This window comes from Eulemur rufifrons, chromosome 3 (assembly GCF_041146395.1).
Source record: "Eulemur rufifrons isolate Redbay chromosome 3, OSU_ERuf_1, whole genome shotgun sequence".
NCBI lineage: Eukaryota > Metazoa > Chordata > Mammalia > Primates > Lemuridae > Eulemur > Eulemur rufifrons.
Window position 1 is genome coordinate 56,349,295 of NC_090985.1, and position 18,969 is coordinate 56,368,263.

The window sequence follows — 18,969 nt, forward strand, 5'->3', positions numbered from 1 at the left end:
AGCCAGACCTGAGACACAGGGGAGCCCGGATTCTGGAGGTGAACACTACCCTGACCTAGTTCTTGCTTAGGAAATAACCAGAGAAAGCGCATGATAAGGAACTTCCAGCGGGCTGAGACTTCCTCCCGCATCCCTGGCTCTCTGGGTCGCACAGAGCCAGCCCACATGGAGTGAACCTCCCCAGGGCATTTTTCAAGTCCTATCTTTTGGATGACTGCCAGATATCTGTCTGCCCAGCTGCTCCTTTCTGAGAAGGCCCTAAACTGCCTTGCTATTTGGGATTCCTCACTGGTGCCTTTCTTTTACGTAGCCCTGGGCAGGGGACTGTTGAACCTGTCGGAGATACATTCCTCTCCAGGAAAGGTCTGCTAGGAGGGGCTCAGCAGAACTACTTCCAAATCCAGCAGGGGGTGCCCTAGCTTGGCCCTGAGATGTCCAGAGGGAACTCTGCTTCCTTTGGAGGACTTGTGCCTTAGATGAGAGGGACCAGCAAAGGACAAAATGGCTGGCTTTCAAGACATTCTAACCTGTTACTTATGCCCTTAATAGTTGGCATTTGTGAGCATGAACACTTTTTTTATACTATGCATGGTGCTGTGTATTCTATACACATCATCTCATTCAGTCCCCATGACAGCTCAATGAATAGGGTAGTTTTACGATTCCCATTTTGCACATGGGGGCAGTGAGACTCAGAGAATATAAATGATATTGTTAAGGCTGAACGGTGAATAAATGGCAGTTCAGGGACAAGCCAATAGAGTATAATTCTAAAAGAAACAAAAACCAAAAAACTATTTGTGGTGCAGAAATTAGTCACTTATACACTTGGGAGTAAGTCACCATTTCATTTTATAGTCATGACAGTGAGAAAAATGGATGCTGGTCATTATCAGAAATGTGTCCTAGAGTTTTCATTTGATGTGTTGAAGAATTCAGATGATATAAATATTAGTCCCTGGCAGGAGTCGTAATGACCAAAGAGGCATGGAAAAACCTAGAAAAAAATTAAAATTATCATTTTAAATTTCTAATGAGAAAGAAAAGGGAAACAGGTAAAAAAAAAATGTGTGTGTATAAACAAATACATAAACAAAACCAAAGCGAAATACAGTGTAATTACAGAAAGGCACCACTGATGAACTCAGATTTTAACATATAAGAGGAGGAGGCTGGGCCCATAAGTGGGAGCAGCAAGGACCAGGGCATGTGCCTGTAGGAAGAGAGGCTGGAAGCTGAAGGTTAGATTCCATAAGGCTGGAAAAATGCTGAAGGTAATAAAGATGACCCTTTTAGTTCTTTTGAGTGCAAGGAGTTGTCAAGGAAGGAGCAGATTCCTTCTACTCCTCAGAGGTAATGGTGGGGAGAAAATGCCAAAGCATTTTCTAATTACTTTTTTCTTCTCTTGTCTGCAACTAGAATAGTCTTTAACTGGAAATGGTAAAACAAACTAACTAAACTGAAGAACAGGAGTTGAAGTTCACAATAAGAAAAAGAGCTGTCATTGGTGGGTGACCATTTTATGCTGAGCCCTTATACCTGATCTAGTCAAATCCCAATAATTCAGAAAAATAGGTATTATCATAACCAGCAACTTCTTCCCCCTTCACCACCCTAACCTGCCTCCCATGCTTCCTGTTAGCACCCAAATTGCTCTACAAGGAAAATATAGTAAATGTAGTATATCTGTATTTCAGCAGATTGTTTGAGAACAACCCTAATGAATTCTCTGTGGATAAAGTGGGAAAATGTGGTTGATTACAGTCAAATGAAGTGGTCTCACAATTGACTGAATTGTCAGAAGACATAGGTTTGCATCTGGATATGCCACCTCTCAGATGTGGGACTGTGGTCACATATTTGAACTATATGAACTATAGTTTTCTTATCAGCAAAATAAAGATAATACTGCTACTTATGTCATAAGGTAGTCACAAGGATTAACTTAGATCATGTATATTAAAGTCATTTTGTAAACTATAATGTGTTAGATTATAGTAACCACTATGGATACCAGTATAGAATTACAAAGCTTAGATCTTGGCCCTATTTTAGCCAACATTTTATCAGAGACATGCACGAAGATAGACAAAATGCCCTTATCAGATTTGTAGGTGACACAGAGCTGGCAGTGACAGCTAATATGTTTAATGAATCTTAAGCTTTCAGCATAATTTGGAGTGAATGCCAGGTTTAGTCATAATGATTTTGGCAGGAATCATTGGACAAATGAATATTTGGACTACTGGACAAAACCAAGAAGAAAAAATTTAGCAAGAATGAACTTTTATATCTGTGCTTGGCTAGAAATGAAATTCCACTAGGGCAGAATAAGGAAGCAATTTACGTGGAGGATATGAAGAAGTTAGTGGCCCACCAGCCCAGTCTGAAAAAGCCATGTGAGGTAGCTGCAGAAAAAGGCAGTGGAATCATAGCTTGTGTCTAGACAAGCAGACAGAGTCCATAGTACTCTTCGTGGGCTAGTACCCATCTGGAGTTATTTGCTTAATAACCCTGGAGAAGGTATATAGAAGACGAACAAGATGACATGGTTTCTGGTAAGTGACAGATGGTTGAAGGGATTAGAAGTGGCTGGAAAAGAGAATAAATAGCGGTAGTAATAATTACAATCACCATCACCACAGCAGTAGCTGATACTTATTAATTATATGTCTGGTGTTGTGCTAGTCCCTTATCTATGTTATTTCCGTTAATCCTCTCAAAAATCTTGTGAGTCAGGTGCTATTATTGTCCCCACTTCCCCATTTTACAGATAAGAAAACAAACTTAGAGAGGATAAATGGCTCATTCAATGTTATATAGCCAGTAAGTGAGGGAGCGTATATTTAAATTTAGGCATTCTTACTTAGAATGGGTATTTTTAACAAAGATGCTATTCTGCTTTCTAAAAGTTGGAGATAAATAAGATAGATAACATATTTGAAGGATTATCTTGTGGAAGAGGGATCAGCGCTTTGCTGTATATTTCTAGAAGGTAGTGCTAGTCCCAGGAAGTATAAAACGCTGGAAGGGAGATTTAGGCTAAGTGTTAGGAAGGAGAGTCTAACAGAGACTATGGAATGGGACACATTGCAGGGTTTATTTCTCCATCCACCCAAGCAGAGGTTGGATGGCCACTCATTAGGCTTTCCTTTGATGCTATAAGGTTGCCCTAGGTAACCTCAGTGACTCCTTCAAGACTCTACAGTTTCATTAGACTTGTCCTTGGCCAAATGTATTAATTAGGACTCATGACCTCAAGCAGCAGGAACCCCAACTCACTACAGCTAGAATGTGTGAGCTTTCTTGAAAGAATAAAGATGCAGCTGATCCTCAGTTATATGGAACCAGGAATGTGAAACCTGTAGGACTCTCGCTTCAATTCTTGACTCCACTTGGCTTTGATCACTTTCTTCTCTCTTATTGTAAACCAACTTCCATCATATTAGAAAATAGCTCCCAGCCTTCCAGACTTCCCCCCCCCCCATCCCCGCCACCACTGCCACTGGCATCTAATAGCTTCTGTCGCTGGTCTCAGGCAAGGTACAGATTGACTCAGTTTAAGAATTTACACTTCCTGTACCACCATCCATTGTGGCCAGGGGGAATGGCAGGTCTCCAGAAACAATATGGATGGATCAGAAAAGGAAGCATAGGAAGTGATAGTGTCCTGCCCCAAGGCAAAATGACAGGAAGCTGGTACTCAAAAGGCATTAAGGAAATCCTGGGTTTTGGGTCTTTTTGACTCATCCATATGCAAACTACAAACATAAATTTCAGGACTCAGGAATCTTAGATGTTGATGACAAGTATCTTTCTGAGAATATTTGAGAGGTGCCTTCACTGTTAAGGTGAAGTATTTGGCACCTATAATTGTGCTCAGCACTGAGCGAGGTGCTATGCTGAGTACAGAATTTCAGGCTTTGGTTTCTATTTTCAAAGACCTAACAATTTAATGGGATTAAGGATTCTGTAGCATTCTGAGAACCATTTTAAACATAACTACATAGAGCAGTAGCCTTTATCAATGATCTAATTTACAAATAGATCTCACATCAAATTTAAACCAAAACCAGCTTCTTAACAAAACTCTCAGTGCTTTAGACATAGCCCAGGATGCAGAAATCTATATTCATTCATTCACTCATAAGCACTTCTTATGTGCTCATCACTGTTTTAGACACTATAAGGTAATAAAAGTGGTAATGATTTCTTTCTCTCAAATTTCTTACCTGTTGCTCTCTCTGCCTGGAATATTCTTCATCTTATTCCTGCCTCTCACTGCCAGCATCTCCTTCTATTTAATTCCTGTTCATTTGTTTAGATATCAGCGTTCACCAACTGCGTAGGCTTGGTTCAAACATTTTGCTGTATACTCCCATGGTATCCTGCGGGCTTCATTTTCCGAAAGTTATCACACTTGTAATTTTTTAACCAATGTGTCTTCATTAGTAGAATGAAAGCCCAGGAGGGCAGGGTCATGTTTGTTTTGTTCACTACTATGCCTGAAATAGTGCCTCAAAAATAGCAGGGACTAAATAAACATTCATTGGACAGATATTTATTGACCCTCTATGTGTTTAAACATTGTTCTTGGCATTGAGGATACAAGAGAGGAAAAAAATGGAGCCTACATGTTAGTTAAAGTGTTGATATAATGATAGAAGAGTATCTAGCTTAAACTCTTTATTTCCCAGGTGAGGAAATTAATGCCCCAGAGATTAAGTGACCTGAATCAGTCCACATGGAAAATTTGAGTGGCACAGATTTTGTTTGTTCATTTTTAAAATTTCCCCTTGCATACTACTTCCCAATTCACATTTCACTAACTAAAGGTGGGTGTGTGAACTTCTGTTCATTCAGTCCATGAATGCACACAGAACACTGAGGACATCATGAGCTGAGTGAGCGGAAACAAACATGGAGAGCACATGATTTTTACATGTACAGAATGTGAAAGCTTAAGTCGGTAACAGGTAGACAGCTTTGGTGATTTCTTGCCTGATTCTGTCATAGCCCTTATAAGACCAGCATGTCCTTAATTGTTGCTTGTGGAGCGTTGGCATCAGGAGTCCTTGGGAAAGTGAAGGTGTTGCCATCAACAGCGGCCGCGTTGTCAGGGTTTGGTCAGGAACTGCTGAAAGAACTAAGTCCTGAGCTGGGAGCTGTAAGAAGGGACTAGTATGATCATTCTTGAGAACAGTAGAAGGGCTTTTCAGGAGAGGACATATAAGGAAGGCAAGGGGATTTTTATAATAGGATTGTATTAACATACTAAGGGCAAAGAAATAGCTCACCAGAGTAGGGGGTATATACTGAATGATGAAAAATATTATGGGATAGATATGGGGGATTGGACTGGAGTTGAGTCCTTGGAAATGGGAGAGAGCAGCAGGCTTATATTTCAGTTGGATTACGAACTAAGTGTGAATCCAAACTAGCTCTTAAGTATAGAGCTGGGAGATCTACCATGAGAACTCTTCTTGGGTTCTCTTTCTCTCAGTTTGAGGAACTGCCCCAGAAGGATATGGAGGAGTTCGTTCACCCATTTATACTCACAAAATAGAAGCCAATCTCTGGACAGGTTGTTATAAGTCAGGTTACCGTGTTTCCCCAATTGAAAACGCACCCTCCACTTCCCACGAAGCTGAACTGACCTGAGCAGAAAGACACGTGCAGAAAGCCAACTGCCACCTTTGCCACCTTTGCCCAGGGTCTAGCAGAGCCTGTGCATGAGTCTTTGTGATTCTGCGATCAGTGACAACCATGACTAGCCCAGAAATCTCACTCACATCACACATAAAACTGTGAGTTGCTGAGTCATTTAGTCAGAAAGCACCTCAATCCAAAATAACAGCCTTTTTAAAAAACAGCAACTTTTAATAGTGTGATCAGAAATCCTTTGGCATTTTAAAGAAATGTTTTCTGAGGGCTAATGCTAAGACACAGAGCACTTATGTTACTGAGAGGTAGGAAACAACAATTTTGCTGTCTTTAAATGATATGTGAGTTTAGGGAATGGGCTTGGCACTGTGTGGGGAGAGAGGTCAGAGAAGGCACTGTGGACAACATCTGTAAAGAAAATGTTTTATTTAAAGTGTTAAATACCATCACCAGAATGAATTTGATTTACATTAGTTGGTGTTCATTACAGGAATAATCTGCCCTTTTTTTTTCCGACTGGAATTCCCTTTACTTTTAAAACATACTATGTACAGGGCAGCAATGGTCACTGGCATAGTGCTATTTACATGACGAAACCACAAGTCAAGGTGCAGACATGTGAAAAATAAAAAAAAGAAAACACCAACTTTTAAATAAATACTGCATAATGACAAGTATGTACAAATATTCCATACAGTCATGTCCTTCTTATTAAAATTAGAAATAATTTGTATAGGAATATGCTCAAAAGATTATGTGACTGCATCTTAGTATCAGGAAAATCGTAAACGTTTATTCTAAGGGATAGTATGCTATAGGTCTATGAAATCAATTGTTGCTGGTACACAGGTGTCTAAATGATTTCAATAAAGTTTTATTCATTCTTTTAACAACTTTACCTGGGTCCATCATAGATCTCAGAATGTCAAGACACAGTCTTGGTGTATTTCATATTGCACCACATAAAGAGAAGGCATTTTTAGTGATACTCATTTTAACTTTTGCACTGTATCAAGCATGATAGTTTTTAATAGTCAGCAATGAATTTAGAAAAAATAAAAACAAAGAAAACAATTTTTGTGCATGGCCTTAATTTAAACAAATAGGATGTATGAGGATTTCAAAAGTTGTTGCAAAAAATTAAAATCAATATATATGGATGTGTTATCAAAGTGTACATAAAGAACCAGGAAGTATGGGTGGTTTTTTTATAATAACCAGTGACTTTTCCTCTAAATGGGGGAACTTAAGGGAAATATTTGACCTTGTAGCACCACCCAATGGTAATAACTGTCCATAAAACCAAAGGCAGGGGTTTTGACTTTAGGTGATTTTCATGTAGACTTTTGGTGATGGCATCAAAGAACTATTAATAGGCATAATGACTTTCTTTGAGTCACCTAAAAATTGGAGCTTTAAAATTGTTTGTTGCAAATTCATGTTTACTATATTTCTTTAGAAATATAATTTTGTGAAAAATTGAATTTTACTACAGAAAAATGAATTAATAAACAGCCCTGTGTTTCAAGGCTCCAAATTTTTAGCAGTGCTTCCATTCACATAGTAAATGGAAACTGGCTAAAGAAATTGCTTTAACTAATTAAAAAACAAACAAAACCTAAGACCTTCTACAAATAATACTTTAACCCCTGTATGGATAATGCTGGTGCTAAAAACAAATTTATTAGACATTACAATGGCCACATGATTTTTGGATTTTCCTGTAAACTGAATTTTGAAGGTGAAAAAAATTACCATGCACTGTACAATAAATTGCAAAAGTTCAAATATCTTCTTTGTCAAATACATGCTGACTTACTTTAATGTACTCTCAAGTCATGTTGCAAAATCCTTTTCAACATGCTTGAAATAAAGAAAGCTCGTAGTTGTTTTTTCCCTTGAGAAATTCAGAAGCATCTTACAGCTCTGAATCAAACATGGGGTATAAGAGAGGATCGGATCAAAAACTTGTAATTTTTTAGTATAAGGTTCACTCTGGTGGGAGGAAGGGAGGAAGAAAATAAAAGATTAAAAGAGGGAGAGGAGGAAAAATGTGAAAAATTTGCACATATTGAACTTCATAAGATTTGTATATTTAACATGGAAATAAATTGAATATATCATACTTATTTGTCACATAAAGAGAATTTTAAGTATTTTCTAGAAAGTATTTTCATTTGTAGTGTCTGCCAAAACACAGACTATGATTGGTTTAAAGAATAAACATGGTGTGTCTTTGTATCACCCTGTTGCATTCTCTCCCCTTTTTAAAACCATGCACTAGTGAAATTTATTTTTAAAAATAATATAAATTGTTGAAAATGGCTGATTTTTATTCTTTTTTTTTTTTTGCAAGTTGCAGCCCCAAGAAAATAATTTAAGTATTCAGCTAATCTGTGTCCATGCAAAAAAAGTTTCTTTAATTTCATTCAGTACAGTGTAGCCACAGAATTGTTTTTCAGAGTTCAACACATCTTGGCATTAGTAAATGTCATGCCTGTGGAGCTACGGAAGTCTGACACTCTTCCCGCTGGACTGACTGCTTCCGATCCCTGGCCAGAGGAAGGCTGACGCTTTGTTCCCGACCACTTCTTTGGTCTCCTGCTTTTTACCTGATGCTTCCTAGGACTTCACTCCTTGACCTGTAACATGGCTTAATGGCTGTACAGCTCCATTTCTGTGGCATAACAGGGCTTTGGGGTCAGATAAACGAAGAAAAAGGAACAATAAAAATATAAAGGTGCCATTGAAAAGGGCTTTTGTTGCATGAAACTGACTGGTTCTTTGAGATTAATCCATGGCTTCAGATTGGACAGAAACTCGAGTGTCATTGAACTCCATACCTGATAGTTCTTCATATCTCTGCTCTTTCACCTGAGGGCCTTCTTTAGGGCACAATGTGTGCAACTTCCTCTGAGAACACAGGATCGCTTTGTATCCCTAGAAACAGGCTCAGAAGACACAACATTAAGCATGCAGTGTTACCAGGGTTTGCGACCTGTGATTTTTTTTTTTTTTTTTTTTTGTAACGCTGGTTGCTGTGACAACAGTTTTACAGCTGCTATGAACGGGAGTAAGAAGGTCCGGTTGAACTTTCCAGAGATGACTGGGAAGCTCTTCTTGTTAGAGGGGCCAAGGTTGGATCTACTAGGGAGGAAGGGGGGAAAAGTTTGAACCATCCAATCACCATATTGGATAGCTCCAGTTCATCTAAAAGTATCTGAGCCACTCCCATAAAGGATTTGTGATCCATGCGGCCATAATCTCCCCAGACGATGATCTGTTGGCAAAATAAAAAGTAGAGTAATGTCAGTATAATCATGAAATTATGTACCAATATAATTATGTACCAAAAAACTTACATTAAAATACTAACATACATTCAGTTAATGTTCTTTTTTTTTTTTTGGGAGACAGAGCCTTGCTCTTTTGCCCTGGCTAGAGTGCCATAGCGTCAGCCTAGCTCACAGCAAATCAAACTCCTGGGCTTAAGCAATCCTTCTGCCTCTGCCTCCTGAGTAGCTGGGAATACAGGCATGCACCACCATGCCTGGCTAATTTTCTATGTATTTTTAGTTGTCCAGATAATTTCTTTCTATTTTTTAGTAGAGATGAGGTCTCACTCTTGCTCAGGCTGGTCTCGAACTCCTCACCTCGAGCGATCCTCCTGCCTTGGCCTCCCAGAGTGCTAGGATTACAGGCATGAGCCACCGCGCCCAGCCTCAGTTAATGTTCTGACATCAAAGATCAAGTTAAATAATTGTCTTTGATTAATCTTTAACTACTGGAATTCAAATTTAAATTAGGAAAACTGTACTGGAGAATTAAGATCACAAGCAGTTCAGGGAGATTGGAGTTTATGGGTGATGGGGATTTGCAAGTCTATAATTCACTTTAAAGAAAGTGACAATGTATGTAGTTTTATAGCACTGGCCACTGCTCTGAAGTTTCCAAAGGATTTCAGCTGTGAAGGACATAAAAGAATATAATAAAAAAAGATTTTGGTACAGTGTCTGACTCCATGAAAATACTTTCTTAGGTAAGGGATAAACAATTAAGTAAATACCTGTAAAACCTTTCCTTGGGGACTCTCTTCAAAAGATAATAGCTGCTGGTAAAGGGGTTCCAGCGTTTTTCTTGCCACCTTTGTTTTCTTTTTGGCTATGCAGACTCCATTATCTAGAAGATACACCTTTACGTATGGTGCTTGGGAAAGAAAACAGAGGAGAATAAGTCATGAACTATGGATATGGAATGCCCAACTCACAGTGACATCTGCAACAGCTTGATCTTTGGGTAAAAGAGCTAGCATTCAAGTCACTGGCCTTGCCACATTCTGTGAAAATCACTAGATAATGGATAATTGTCAGTCATTCAGAGAATTTTAGGGGATGCTGATATAGATCTGAGATTATTATTATTTTGCCATCAACTGGTTATACAGATTTAAACATTGTATTAAATAAGGTGAAACGCTTCTATTTCCTAACGCTATTCAAGAAACATGTCTTAGTCTTTCATTTATCAATACTTAAATCTAATTAAACATGCTTGAAACTGTATTGTTTTACCCACTCATCCCCCAAAATCACTCATCATCACCCAAAAGCATTTATATGTTGGTGATGGTGGGGGTATAAGACAGGGGTGGGGTTTGATGTAATATGTATAAATTATAGAGAAGGCAAATGATTATAAATTCTATGGCTTAAAATTTATCTGACAGACACTTCATAAAAAACATTTCATACATGTGCAAATCATAATATTCTTTATAGCAGAGTAAGTCGACTAGCTCCAAGACCTATACAAACACAACTGTTTTAATCATTAGTGCAAGGCTGTACAACAGGTAATATACGAGGGCTGTCGGGAAAGTATCCGGCCATGCACCCACTCTCCTTATATTAACAATGGCTACATACTTTCTGGACAGCTCTGGCATATTATAATTTAAAATTTCTGCAAAGATAGAGAAGTTAAGAGATTCAAAACTACAAGTCAGTCAGTGGAGGTGCTGAGGCTCAAAGCCAAGTTTTCAGAAACCTCAGCAATTGTTTTATACATCTGATCAAAAGGCCCCTAAGTAATGTATTCAGAATCACTGTGTCATTTTCATGGTTTCAAGCACCTTAGATTATAATGTATTTCGGTATAATAAGTATCATAAGAAGTTATAGTGGTGTCTTTCTTTCCTTATATACTACAGGAAGTAAAAGTCATATAATTAGAATATCCAATATACATAGGATTATGCTACTATTGGGACCGTTATCTATTTTTATCCTAATTCCAGAGCTCTAAGAATTCCTAAGGAGAAGCTCTGGATAAACTGAATAATGACACAAAACACTAGCTAACAACAATAAAAAAGGAACTTCTTATATATATATATATTGTGACAAAATGAATTATCTATGTGTGTTGGTTTTTATTTTGCAGTGGTTTCTACTACGTATGTACTTGCTTAACAACTTATATTACCCCTACCAGATCGCCCTCACTGAACACTTCATTCAGGATAAATACGCAAACTGCTTCAGCCCTAGCCCAGTTATAACTGCCTCATCTGTTAGCAACCTCGATTAACTAAAAACAAAGTTTCCAGCATCTAATGAAAAACAGTCTCTAAATGGAAACAATAAGGATTATGGACAATAATAGAAAAATCTCTTCTGTTTTTACCTGGCAGTGTCTTGGAACCTGGTTTTACAACAAGGCCACGGGCCCGGATGATTTCCACCTCCAACTGTCCCTTTTTGTCCATCATTCCTACCTGAATGTCACCTAATGGTGTGTGGGGAAGAAACAAACATGCTTCATTCAATATACAAATGCAATAAGGAAAATGCTTGTGCCACCTTGGTTTAACATCATTTCCTATATATTTTCTTAGATTCAAATATATTTAAAATTTTATTAATGATGTCTTCCTTTAAAGAGCATTAGAAATTAAAATAGAAAAAAATAAAGGGTTTTTTTATTATTAAAATCTAGGATACTTTACTCCTGCTGAAAATATTATTAAAGATTCTATGAAATTTAGAGAATGTAATTTTCAATAATTTAAAAGAAAAACAGTCAAATCATGTGACAGAATCCTTACCCATGGCAGGTGTAGCCAGAGTCTGGCGTCCCACTAGCTGAGCAGGGCCCAGGCCATCCAGAAAATCGCTGAATTGGCTATCAGAGGCTAAGCGGACACCAGGGAAAATCAGACTGAAAGCAAAGTAACATACGGGATTAAATTCTCAACTCCTATTTACTTTCAGGCAAGTTCAAGTCTCCCTCTAGCCTCCTTGACATGGCAGGAGTCTTGGTCCCACTATTTTGCCACTTACATTTATGGGATCCCAACACCCTAGTCCACCTCCCAGGGCTCTTCCTTCAAATTCCCCAGCAGCCCATGGAAGTCTCCAGAGGCAGTGGTCACACGGCACTGCCGGCTTCTGCTCAGGTCTCTTTCTCTTCCTTGGTCTGAGGACAGGGGCTGTGATTTCTATGAACAACACTCAGCACATATCTAGCACTAATTCCATGACAGGCTTTCTCATATTTAATTCTCTTAGCTGCACGATGAGATAGATTCTATCATTTCTACATTTTTATAGATGAAGAAATGCTTCTGGATCATTCTCATCAGCATATAATCAGGCTGTTATTTCTCCCACCTTACCAAAACAAATCTTTTTCTTGACCCCACTTCCTTTTCCAGCTACCACCCCATTTCTCTCCTTGAAAAAGTTGTCTGTATGTGCTGTCTTCAGTTTCTTTCCTCTCATTCTCCCTTGAAAGCACGATCATTTTTTTACTTTCACCACTCCACCAAAATTTCTCTGATCATTTGACACAACTGACCCACCCTCTTCCTTAAAACACTTTCTTCTCTTTGTTTCCTGGACACTCTTATCTCCTGGTTTTCCTCTTTTCTCTTCTGCCACTCTGCCTTGATACCTTCACTGGTTCTGCTTGATCTCTTGACCTCTTATCTTTTCTCTGTCTGAATTTCCTTGGTGATCTAATCCAGTCTCGTGGTTTGAAATGTCATCTATGCTGTTATTCCCTACTTTGACATCTCCAGCTCTCTCTTGGGCCACAGACCTGAACTCCAAATGCTTAGTCTACATATCTGCTAGGATATATAATAGGCACCTGAAACTTAACTTGTCCAAAACTGAACTCCACCCCTTAACTCAACACACAAACAAAAAACCAAACTCTGGTCCTCTCAGAGGATTCCCATCATCACAAATGGCAACTTCACTCTTCCGATTGCTCAACCTTGGAGCCATCTTTCTTCCTTCCTCTCTGTTATGAACTGAGTTGAGTCCCCCTCATTCATATGTTGAAGCTCTAACCTTCAATGTGACTGACTATATTTGGAGACAGGGCCTTTAAAGAGATAAGATTAAATAAGGCCATTAGGGTGGAGCCCTACTCCAATATAACTGGTGTCCTTATAAGAAAAGGAAGAGACAGTAGGCCATGCATGCACCGAGAAAAAGCCATGAGAAGACACACAAGAAGGTGGCCATCTGCAAGCCAAGGAGAGAGGCCTCAGGAGAAACTAAACCTGCTGACATCTTGATCTTGGACTTCTAGCCTCCAGATCTGTGAGAAAATAAATTCCTGTCGTTTAAGCCACTCAGTCTGTGGTATTTTGTTATGGTAGCCCTAGCAAACCAATATATGCTCTTTCTCTCATTACCCACATCAAAGGCATCAGTAAATCTTATTTGCTACATTGTCCAGAATCTGACCTCACTAATGCTACCACTCTGGCCCAAGCCCCAACTATCTAGCTTCTATATCACTGCAGCAGCCTTCTGAAATGTCTCCCTGTCACTGTCCTTGCTGTCCCCACCCCACCAGCAGCCAGACAGATTTGTGAAAATGGGAGTCAGATCACATCAGTTCTCTGCTCAAAACTTGCCAGCAATTTCTCATCCCACTCTGAGTAAAAACGAAGTCCTTACAATCCGTGAAGACTATATAAGCCGTCCACCCCAGTCCACTCCGTAGCTCCTCCTCTGTTGCCCCTCCTGCTCTCACTCCACAGTGTGGCCCTGCTCACTGCTGATGCCAGGCCAGCTCCTGCCTCCGGGCCTCTGCACTGCTTCAGCCTGGAATGTTCTTCTCTCAGATTTCCATCTGTTCGCTAGCTTCCTTCAGACCCTCACTCACATGCATCCTCTCCCTCATCTACCCTGCACAAAATCTTACCCCTACTCTAACATCTCTCTTCCTTGCTTTATTTTTCTCCTTAGCACTTACACTACCTAATCTATTATGTAAGTTACTAATTTTTCTTGTATATGAATTTTAACAATTTTTCTTATTTATTGCCTATCTTCTCTATTAGACTGTAAGTTTGATGAGGTAGAGTTTTTTGTTATTTTTTTTATCTGTTTTGTTCACTGGTGTATCTCTATCACCTAGAATCATGCCTGGAAAATTGTAAGGGTTCAATAAATACTTGTTAAACTCAATCAATTAAAGTGAAGCTTAGAAAAATTAAATAACTTGCCAAAGGTTCTATAGTACCCACCCCCCCCACCCCCGCCAAAGAGCCAAACCAGATGAGAACCTAGGCCTATATGATTTCAAAGCCGATGGTCTTAACCACAGATATTGACTCCCTTGTATGACTTATATCCCCAACTCATGGCACAGAGACCGTAATACTAGCAGGTATGATAATATTTGTTGAATGACTTTATGAACATTCATCCCATTTCTCCAGTAAGACTACAAACATCTGGAGCGGAGCCATAGCTTAAACCTTTTTATATCCCTAACAGTATCTACCACAGTGCTTTATAATGATCATTGCTCAGTGCACATTTATTTTTCAGTTGGTTCTCCCTCTCATTTTAGACTTCCTTGGTGAACACCAAATCTCTTTCTGCCCTCCCACCTCAACTCCCAAATATTCAGTTAATACAAATGTTTTAGTCTATTTCCATAAGTATCCCATATGTTCCTATTTATAAATGTATGGAAACTATATATATATATATATATCTTGTATTTATGTAATTGTGCTAGACAAATTATCCTTATGGCATATGATTCATACTATGCCAACAGCTCCTATGGCCTCACATCCGTGAACTGGCTACACATATATTGTCTGAACATCTAATGCTTCCGTGGTGACAACAGAGTGAGGTCAGTAAACTCCACTTTCCTCTATTACTGTCCCTTACAGTCTCATTTACAAATCTTTACTTGCTAATTACTGTTAATTTGTTGGTGACAGGGGTACATAGCCTTTACAAATGCTTTAAAAATATATCAGAGACAGCTGATTCAAAGGGAAGCTACATGATAACGACATAAGTAAAGGCTACGCTGGGTGCAGTGGCTCACACCTGTAATCCCTGCAATTTGGGGGACTGAGGCAGGAGGATTGCTTGAGGCCAGGAGTTTGAGATGGCCTAGGCAATATAGTAAGTAAGACCCCATTTCTAAAAAAATAAAATTAAAAACTTAGCTGGGTGTGGTGGCATGTGCTACTCAGGAGGCTGAAGTGGGAGGATTGCTTGAGCCCAGGAGTTCCAGGTTGCAATAAGCTTTGATCATGGTACTGCAATCCAGCCTAGGCAACAGAGTGAGACCCTGTCTCTGAAAACTAAATAAAAAAATCCTAAAAGGCTCACCAACTCTTTTGATGGCATTTCTTTTTGGCTATTATATTAAGTAATTATAATTGTTTGTTACAGCATGGAACTAAGTATATATTAACATTCCATGTTTTTTAGTAATAACTCTTAGGGCAAAGATTTTAAAAACTAGCATTGTTCACATGGTATGGCATGTGTGCTTATTATTTCTGTGCTTTTACATATTATTTCAAGCTAGGGCAAAATATTCTATTTGCATGCATTGTGAGAGTTATATTTTAGCATATTACCATTAAAGTAAAACGCTTCATCCCCAAACTATTTCCCTTGATATAAAAAGCTAGATATGCCACATTGCTCAGTGGCAAGTGAGCAAAGTTCTCTTCCCAGGAAATCAGCCAGTGCAAATGAAGAGTGTGTGAGTTAGCTTTTGTGAAAGCAGAGAGAGTGAGGCAGGCAAGGCGAGGAAGATGCACATCATAGGCGGCCTCACTCACTTTCCTTCTGAGCTATAGCTGTTCATGCTGCCATCTGTAGACTCCCGGCTTGCCTGTCGAGTCATCCAGTTCCTCATCTCCACTGCCAGGCCTGTTTCTGTACTTCTCTGGACAGTGCTCCGGAGTTTTTTACCTCCTGCTTCTGCAGAGAGAGAAACAAAAGGTGTGACAGGTTTGTCATCACTACCTAGTAACAAAAAGCATTAGCCAATGCTCTGAGATCCTCAGATGAAAAGAACTGCGTAAATACAAAGTGCTCTTGTTAAGGAGACAGAAAGAAAAGGTGTTTAAAACAATTTTCAACAATGAATGCCTTGTTGAGTGGGATGAAAATTTTCTAAAAATTCTTTAAGAAGCACAAAACATCATTGTTTTATTTCCATTTAAAACAGTGTTCAAGTTGTTAACATAAGAAACAAAAAGACTCAACCTAAGAAAAATGAAATAAGCTTTGCTTTCTTGTAATATTTAAATGCCAGGTTAATTTATATCTATCTTTTTGTTTTCATTGTAATATTTAAATGTCAGATTAATTTCTGCCTACTCTATTTTTCCCTTTCTTTTTCTCATAGTAAGAGAACCAGGCCTTCACACTATTTGCAAAGAAAAGATGGTGAGTAATCCTCATATTCTAGATTTAACCTTCATAAGAAAATCTGTTTTTGTAAGTTGATAGATATTAGAAGGCAGAAGAATCTATACAAAGGAGATAGTCCTGTTTGCCAAGAGCTTCACATCTGCTAGTAACTTTCAGAAAGATTCTCAAAGGGGAATGAAAATCCCAGCAGTATCATGTGAAAAGAGCTTTGTAATTTTTGGTCACAGATAGTCATAACTTCAAGGATCTTCAACAGTGGTGATGAGGTTTACTTACAGAAGCCAGTTAGAAGACCAAACAAGAAACTGAGTGCAGTACTACAGAGGTAGGAAGTGCTATCTGGAGAGGTCAGGGAAGAAGGAGCTTCATAGAAAGCATGGGATTTGAGCAAGCCTTGAAAAATGGGCAGATTGGGATGCAAGAAGAAAGAGAGTGCCTTAGGCAGGGGAAACAGCCTGGGCAAAGGTGCAGACAGGAATGATCATGTGCTTTTAAGCGAGGTGCAATGACCAAAGAATGTGAAGGATTAAGCAGGGGAGGCAGGTTACACAAGAAACTGAGCCCAAATTACAAAGGTCTTCAATGTTGGAATGTGGAATTGAGAGGCTATCAAAGCTGGGGTAATAGGGTAATAGTCCAAATTATTTGCACTTCTTTTCATGCCTAAATATTTATTCACATTGACTGTGCATCATTAACTTTCTGGGATACAACCATATGGTTAGCTCTTTTAGTGCCTGGTATTAATAAGTTCCTTTTAGATCTATAAATATTTGCTCGTATGGCAGTTGGCTTTTTGAAATCTCTTTTCACCAAACCTCTTATATTTGCTCACCATTTTGAAACACTGCTTTAAATTTCATCCATTCTCCACTTCCAACTTTAATGTACAACAAAAAATGCTTTAAAGAGTTTATACAAAATATAAATTATGACTGATCTATATAACTCAGTTCCATAATCTAAGGCTGATATTTTAGACAACTGACAGTAAACATGTTGTACTGATATGAACTTAAGAAAACATAAAGCATACCCCACCCTGTTGATGAGGGAAAGCTATTTTTTACAGAGAAATATTAGTAAAGGTAAAAGAATAACATTTAAAAATTACCAATTAGCATCCTTCAATGGAATAAATGATTTAACCAAGGTTCATCAATGGAGGTTAACACCATTAGATGAAAGATTGGGAAAAGAATATTCATATGAGCCAAATAATCATTCCACAAATTCGTTCTAATTGTTAGAGAAAAAAAACCAGTACTTAATATTGGGAGACCTGGCTACCACCATCTTAAGCGACCAAACTTAGTAGTGCCAACAGCCAGGCAATCATATGTATTGCCTGATATAAAATACACAGTATCACTTATCAAGTTGTTCTAGACAAAAATATACAATTTGGTTTTAATCAGGTCTTTGGAAACAACTTCTAGTTTTCAAAAATACAGGGGATAGAGTAACAAGATAAATTACACACACACACACACACACACACATGCACACCCCCCCCATCAGACAAGCCCAGAACATGAGATATTGTTCAAGAGAATTAGCCTAATCTCTTAAAAAAAGGTTAACATCATGAAAACAAACAAACAAGGTGAGGGAATTGTTCTACATTAAAATATATCAAAGTGATATAACCATCAAATGCTATGAGTGTAGTCTGGCCTCTTGTTTGGGGAAAAAAAAAAAACAAAACAAGAAACTCTACAAGCAAAATAGCATAAAAGTAATTTTAGAACAAGTAGGGAAAATTTGAATTATGTATTGGATATTAGATGGGATTAGGAAATTGTTATTTTTCTTAAGGTAGATAATGGCATGTATTATAAAGAATTTTCTTCTCATTAGGAGATACATGCTAAAGTATTTAGACCTGAAATGTTATATTGTCTGCAATTTATTTTCAAATGGTGTAGCAAAAGCAAGAAAATACACATATATATAAAACAGAGGGAGAATGTTAAAAAAATAAAAGAATAAGGATGCAGAGTAAACCTTGGTATTCATGAATTTAATATTTATAATTTTATTTGAGAGTGATCCTCAAATGACTACATCAAAAAGTAATAAAATTTTCTCCAAATGTGAATTGGAATCATGGACGGTACTAGGCTGGTGTGAGGGACCCAGGCTGAGAGATGAGCCCCTGTCTCTCCATGTAGGCGAAATGTTCACTTCCTGTGAACAATGCCCTTGTGAAAAATTGACATCACGTGAGACATACAACTCCAGTGAAGGCTGAAAATGTGGAATGAGTATATGTACTAAAGACATATGACTTTCAAAGGAAATGAGATTCCTAAAGATCTCAGGACATAGAATTTGCAATGCCAAGGATCTACTGTTTTTTTGTTTAAGATCTGACTCTATCATAGCTAAAATGACTTGAAAATATGCTATTAAAGGGTGATGAGAACCAGCACCATTTGCCAAAGAATAGCAATACAATGAGCATGTAATCCTTTTGTTTACAGATGCTTTTACATGTATCCTCTTCTTAACAACTCTGAAACCCCTGTTTTACAGATATAGGATCTAAGGGCCCCTGGAGATTACATAATTCCCCGAAACC

At 38.3% G+C, this 18,969-nt stretch overlaps 1 protein-coding gene across 36 annotated transcripts in view; it reads right to left on the bottom strand.

Annotated features, from left to right (window-relative positions):
- Positions 1-6,072: 6,072 nt before the first annotated feature.
- The window catches only part of RIMS2 (regulating synaptic membrane exocytosis 2), a 640,638-nt gene continuing 627,741 nt past the window's right edge, over positions 6,073-18,969 (bottom strand). For 35 of the 36 annotated variants that reach the window (XM_069466135.1, XM_069466114.1, XM_069466124.1 and 32 more), the window contains 5 exons: positions 15,788-15,929; positions 11,771-11,883; positions 11,350-11,451; positions 9,731-9,870; positions 8,726-8,944 (listed from right to left, as the gene is read on the bottom strand). In XM_069466135.1, the coding sequence (XP_069322236.1) occupies positions 8,726-8,944; positions 9,731-9,870; positions 11,350-11,451; positions 11,771-11,883; positions 15,788-15,929 (716 nt within the window). Of the gene's footprint in view, positions 8,945-9,730; positions 9,871-11,349; positions 11,452-11,770; positions 11,884-15,787; positions 15,930-18,969 lie in introns of all 36 variants that reach the window. The other variant, XM_069466111.1, reaches the window with a different exon arrangement.